Source organism: Entelurus aequoreus, linkage group LG04, assembly GCF_033978785.1.
Source record: "Entelurus aequoreus isolate RoL-2023_Sb linkage group LG04, RoL_Eaeq_v1.1, whole genome shotgun sequence".
NCBI classification, from domain to species: Eukaryota; Metazoa; Chordata; class Actinopteri; order Syngnathiformes; family Syngnathidae; genus Entelurus; species Entelurus aequoreus.
Genome location: NC_084734.1, coordinates 87,139,681 through 87,146,150, shown reverse-complemented (window position 1 = coordinate 87,146,150; position 6,470 = coordinate 87,139,681). Strand labels below are relative to the sequence as shown.

The 6,470-nt window shown below is 40.0% G+C and overlaps 1 protein-coding gene across 1 annotated transcript; it reads left to right on the top strand.

The window, feature by feature from the left end:
* The first annotated feature begins 452 nt into the window (after positions 1–452).
* Positions 453–5,905, top strand: si:dkeyp-72g9.4 (uncharacterized). The gene is made up of 2 exons (XM_062043808.1): positions 453–590; positions 5,061–5,905. The coding sequence occupies exon 2, from the start codon at positions 5,063–5,065 to the stop codon at positions 5,702–5,704; it is 642 nt and encodes a 213-aa protein (XP_061899792.1). The 5' UTR covers positions 453–590; positions 5,061–5,062; the 3' UTR covers positions 5,705–5,905.
* The last annotated feature ends 565 nt before the right edge of the window (positions 5,906–6,470 follow it).

Sequence of the window (6,470 nt, the reverse complement as noted above, 5' to 3'; positions counted from 1 at the left end):
GGGGGGCGGGGTGTCCCCACATCTGCGGTCCCCTCCAAGGTTTCTCATTGTCATCCCACTGGGTTGAGTTTTTCCTTGCCCTGATGTGGGATCTGAGCCGAGGATGTCGTTGTGGCTTGTGCAGCCCTTTGAGACACTCGTGATTTAGGGCTATGTAGGTAAACATTGATTGATTGATTGATCGTACTGATGTAATACATATCAGTACAAGAGACCTATTTTCCCCCATTTCTTATTTATGTCTTTGTCTTTCTCAAGACGGTCGTCCATCGGCGGGGTGAGGATATATGAATGGTGGGTCTATTTTTAGAGGCAGGGAAGGAGGGCAAATTGAAAGTGAGCGAGGGGAGAGAGGGAGCGTGAGTAAGGAGTGGGAGGGAAAAAAAGGGGGCTGGTTGAGGAGAAGATCAATCTGCTCATAGAAAGCAGCAGCAGCAGCAGCAGCAGCCAGAGAGCGCTGAAGGAGAAGCACCATCAGCCGGCTGCACGCTCGCAGCACCTCGCATGACAAACAAACACTCGGCTGCACATCGACCTTTGAGCTTGCCACTGCAGGACATAGATCATCAGCCAAGGTCGCCTGCCAGCAGGTGAGTGGAAACCAACACGCAAAAGATGTCCGTAATACACTTCACCGCGCACCCAGATTCTGTGGACAGACTGTGTCTCCAGTTTTAGTCACGCTTAACCGTAGGTGTGCTCTAAATTTAGCACTGCTGCACCTTGGAGGAGACCGGGAGAGGCTGGTATTTTGGTTTGGCTCGCTCTATTTTTGGGACGGACGTGGAGACTAAAATATGATGTGGGCTTGGATGTGCAAACATCGACATGAGGCAGGCAGGTGTATTTATATGGAGGCTTCTTGTTCACCTCAGAATCAGAATAAATCACTAATCAATCAAAGAAATATTACTGCATCAAATCAACTTAATTTATAAAGTACATTTAAAATTGACCACAGGGGTATAGCCAAAGTGCTGTACAATGGGCGGGTTAAAAGATAATACGAGAGCCGAGCAAACACAACACAACATAAACAGAGCACGATAAAAAATAAATAAATAAAACATAAAAACAGGTTCACAGCAGGTGTATTATGGGGCGCCATTGCAGGATGGAGATCACTCAGTGTTAAAAGCCATGGAATAAAAGTATGTTTTTAAAAAGGATTTAAAAACAGGAAGAGAGGAGGCTTGTCTAACACTCAGAGGTAGGTCGTTCCAGAGCTTGGGAGCAGCAGCGGCGAAAGCTCTGTCGCTGCTAAGCTTCAGCCTTGTGTCAGGGACCGTCAGTAGCAGCTGATCGGCTGATCTTACGCCTGGTTCACACCAACGGCGCTTGCCGCGCTTTAAAGCGGCGAGCAAAGCGCCGTCATTTTTGTCAATTTTTCCACGAATATCCCAATCTCTGAAGTAATGTTATGCTTTGATACGCTCTGATACGAATTAGTTGCCGCTTTGTTACCGTTCCTCACGCTTTGATCCCGCTTCGATACGCTTTAAATCACGCTTTGATATGTTTTATTACGCTTTATTGAACCTTATTACGCTTTGATGCGATCCTGACGGTTTAAATCAGTCTCTGACACGATTATCAAGCTCTGTTGTGCATTGTTACAACAAAAATAAGAAAAAAATGTGAAAAACTCAGTATACTGTTTTCCACACATTTTTTATATTCATTTATTTTTTCAATTTCTCTTTTTTTTCGTTATATTATGTTTTATATCTTCATTTATTTTATTTTTGTCATCTTAATAAATATCTATCTTTCATTTCTTATGCTAGTTGACAATAATAAAAGGCAATTATCCACACATTTTTTATATTCATTTATTTTTTCAATTTCTCTTTTTTTCCGTTATATTATGTTTTATATCTTCATTTCTTTTATTTTTGTCATCTTAATAAATCTCTATCTTTCATTTCTTATGCTAGTTGACAATAATAAAAGGCAATTATCCACACATTTTTTATATTCATTCATTTTTTCAATTTCTTTTTTTTTCTCGTTATATTGTTTTATATCTTCATTTATTTTATTTTTGTCATCTTAATAAATATCTATCTTTCATTTCTTATGCTAGTTGACAATAATAAAAGGCAATTATCCACACATTTTTTATATTCATTTATTTTTTCAATTTCTCTTTTTTTCCGTTATATTGTTTTATATCTTCATTTATTTTATTTTTGTCATCTTAATAAATATATATCTTTCATTTCTTATGCTAGTTGACAATAATAAAAGGCAATTATCCACACATTTTTTATATTCATTTATTTTTTCAATTTCTCTTTTTTTCCGTTATATTATGTTTTATCTCTTCATTTCTTTTATTTTTGCCATCTTAATAAATATCTATCTTTCATTTCTTATGCTAGTTGAAAATAATAAAAGGCATTTATTTTATAAAACGTAACATATTCTCTTTATTATTAACATTTTCATACAGAAAAATGATAGACAGTAATGTCAAACTGCAACATCAAACAGCAGAAGTACAGAAACAATGATCATGGTATAAAAAAGGCAATGATGCAAAAGAGAATGGATTTGTAATCCTGTGTTGGTTTTACATAAAGTTTCAATGTCACTAGTCAATATCACAGTCACTTCCTATTTGTAGTTGTAGACTGGGGTCCGCGCTTTCAACCAAGATCTGTTAAGCTTTCCTACGCTTTTAGTCAAGTTTTGCTGAGCTTTGTCACGCTTTGATACGCTCTCGGCACTTTATTCCATTCTTGACAGAGCGCAGAATTTTTTTAAACCGTTTAAAAAATTTTCGCGAACTTGCCAAATATCAAATATACTGTAATATTTGCTGCAATATTGGATACTATTAAAGTTGAAAAGGTATGCAATTTCAAGCAGTACATACAGTCGTGGTCAAAAGTGTACATACACTTGTAAAGAACATCATGTCATGGCTGTCTTGAGTTTCCAATCATTTCTACAACTCTTATTTGTGTGTGATAGAGTGATTGGAGCACATACTTGTTGGTCACAAAAAACATTCATGAAGTTTGCTTCTTTTATGAATTTATTATGGCTCTACTGAAAATGTGAGCAAATGTGCTGGGTCAAAAGTATACATACAGCAATGTTAATATTTGCTTACATGTCCCTTGGCAAGTTTACCTGCAATAAGGCGCTTTTGGTAGCCATCCACAAGCTTCTGCTTGAATTTTTGACCACAAAATTGGTGCAGTTCAGCTAAATGTGTTGCTTTTCTGACATGTACTTGTTTCTTCAGCATTGTCCACACGTTTAAGTCAGGACTTTGGGAAGGCCATTCTAAAACCTTCATTCTAGCCTGATTTACCACTTTTTGACGTGTGTTTGGGGTCATTGTCCTGTTGGAAGACCCAACCTCCGGGCTGATGATTTTAGCTCGTCCTGAAGAATTTGGAGGTAATCCTCCTTTTTTCGTTGTCCCATTTAAAGCACACTGCAAAAAGTCAGTGTTCAAAAACAAGGAAAAAAAATACAAAAATTAGGGGTATTTTATTTGAACTAAGCAAAATTATCTGCCGATACAACAAGAAAATTTGGCTTGTCAAGACTTTCCAAAACAAGTCAAATTAGCTAACCTCAATGAACCCAAAAATACCTTAAAATAAGTATATTCTCACTAATAACAACTGTACTACTATATGAGTACCTATTTTCTATTGTTTCATTGAAAATAAAACAGCAAAGTCCATTTGGCTGTCATCTGTTTTAATATGAGACACAATTGTGTCAAAGTCATGATTTTTTTTTTTACATGCTTAAAATAAGAAATTATTACTTTAAAAAAGTAGTTTTATACTTGTGAGTGTTGATGACACAGCTTTGCAACACTTGATATTCTAGTTTCAAGCATGTTTTACTCAATATACACTACCGTTCAAAAGTTTGGGGTCACCCAAACAATTTAGTGGAATAGCCTTCATTTCTAAGAACAAGAATAGACTGTCGAGTTTCAGATGAAAGTTCTCTTTTTCTGGCCATTTTGAGCGTTTAATTGACCCCACAAATGTGATGCTCCAGAAACTCAATCTGCTCAAAGGAAGGTCAGTTTTGTAGCTTCTGTAACGAGCTAAAGTGTTTTCAGATGTGTGAACATGATTGCACAAGGGTTTTCTAATCATCAATTAGCCTTACCTGCAGGGCAAACATTAGCTAACCAGAAGGCAATAACAATGTCAACAAAAAACACCTGCTTAAAAGATCTAATACAAATGTCCCTGAGGAATGTAAGGTGGGAGTACTGTAATTACCTAACGTTACATTATTATTTTCCATAACAATTTAGTCCCCTCCACAATATTAACCCGACGTTAAAACAGAACTAGCTATTTATTGATTAGCAATTGCCGAATCATGTAACATTAGCTTAATGCTAAAAAGCCAGGTTACTATCACATTCTGTAACAGACAAATAATTTCATGTAGGCTAACTTTACCTACCTGCTACCTCTGTCTTTTTCTCGTTTCTCCTCCTCTTCTTCTTTTCTCTTTTTTCTTCCCTGGGCACCTGACAGTTTTGGCCGTTTTGACATCTTGTGTTGATTTTTTGATGTGGTGACGTCCAAAAAGAGTCATGATACGGGAAGGTGGGGGGGGCATAATGTTGTAACATAATATTTCTATTAAATAGGCTTTACTTTGCATTTTAATTAACGTGGGATTATTTTTTGTATTTAGAAATAATAGTACCAACTTTTTTTAATTTTTTTTTTCTCCAACATTTGTGGCACTGGCGTGGCGCCCCCTGATGGACGGCGCCCTTAGCATTTGCCTATACGGCCTATGCCACGGGCCGGCCCTGCACAGGGTTAATACAAAAGCTATAAAAAAAATGAACCTTTTCAAAGATGTGTATTGTTTGGATCACAGATTGCGCTGCACCACAAATAAATATTTAGCCGAGGCGCACCATTTCCAAAAACACGCCATTGGCCACCACATTTTGGAGCCTCTGCGATAAAGCACTGATCCCTGCTGATGTTGATGTGCGGTGTATTCCTAGAAAATTATTTTGGAAATAAACCCGGTATTTCCCACTCCCTCAGCTATGCGGCTACGGTCCAAACTGCTCTCCAAGGGAGGACTGCTGCTGCCCACCATCAGAGAGGGCACCGAGGAGACGCTGAGGGAACTGAATGAGACCAACACGCCGCATGCTGTTGATCAAGTCTCCTCCGATGACTACCTCCTTTCCATCTGCCACCTGGCGCACCCCACCTTCCCCACCGGCGATGTTTCACCCCGCAACCAGCGCTCGCACGCTTTGTCACGCCTCAGCGGGACTAAATCCTCTGAACGTACGCACAATGGAGCGGACCCTCTGGAGTATCTCTACGGACACCAGTCAGGAAGCGGGGCGGAAAGCTTTCAAAGGCAACGCGGTGTTGAGCGGGAGAGGCCCAGAGCCCGCAGCATCCCCCACACCGCAAGCCCGGGTCTCCCACGGCAACGCACCAGCAGCTGCCCGGAGCTACAGACAGACATCAACCTCTGCACCGTAACGAGCATCTCACCTGAACACAACAGGCCCAGATTGGCGGCCCGGTTGGGAAGTGTGTCAGACGACAAAGGGGGACTGAGCCCCGTGAAGAGGCGATCTGTGGTCTCGCAGTGGATCTCTGACTGCAGGTCCGCTTGGAGGGAGGGACGCATTGGAGCCTGCATGCTCCCCGCTATCACTGAGATATAGAACGTCTCGTGTTTCACCAAGTGGTACAGCTCAGGATGGTGACACGGTATAGACTGACAATGAGTTCAACAACAAGGCGATGGGGTGCCAAAATAGTGGTACTGATTAAGTATGTTGGTCCCCCTTTTACAAAGCCCGTTTCCATATGAGTTGGGAAATTGTGTTAGATGTAAATATAAACGGAATACAATGATTTGCAAATCCTTTTCAAGCCATATTCAATTGAATGCACTACAAAGACAACATATTTCATGCTCAAACTCACAAACTTAATTTTTTTTTTGCAAATAATAATGAACTTAGAATTTCATGGCTGCAACACGTGCCAAAGTAGTTGGGAAAGGGCATGTTCACCACTGTGTTACATGGCCTTTCCTTTTAACAACACTCAGTAAAGGTTTGGGAACTGAAGAGACACATTTTTGAAGTTTCTCAGGTGGAATTCTTTCCCATTCTTGCTTGATGTACAGCTTAAGTTGTTCAACAGTCCGGGGGTCTCCCTTCTGCTATTTTAGGTGCCACACATTTTCAATGGGAGACAGGTCTGGACTACAGGCAGGCCAGTCTAGTACCTGCACTCTTTTACTATGAAGCCACGTTGATGTAACACGTGGCTTGGCATTGTCTTGCTGAAATAAGCAGGGGCGTCCATGGTAACGTTGCTTGGATGGCAACATATGTTGCTCCAAAACCTGTATGTACCTTTCAGCATTAATGGCGCCTTCACAGATGTGTAAGTTACCCATGTCTTGGGCACTAATACACC

Coding starts and splice junctions, on each gene's coding strand:
- si:dkeyp-72g9.4 (XM_062043808.1), top strand. CDS start 5,063: ATGCGGCTACGGTCCAAACTGCTCTCCAAGGGAGGACTGCTGCTGCCC.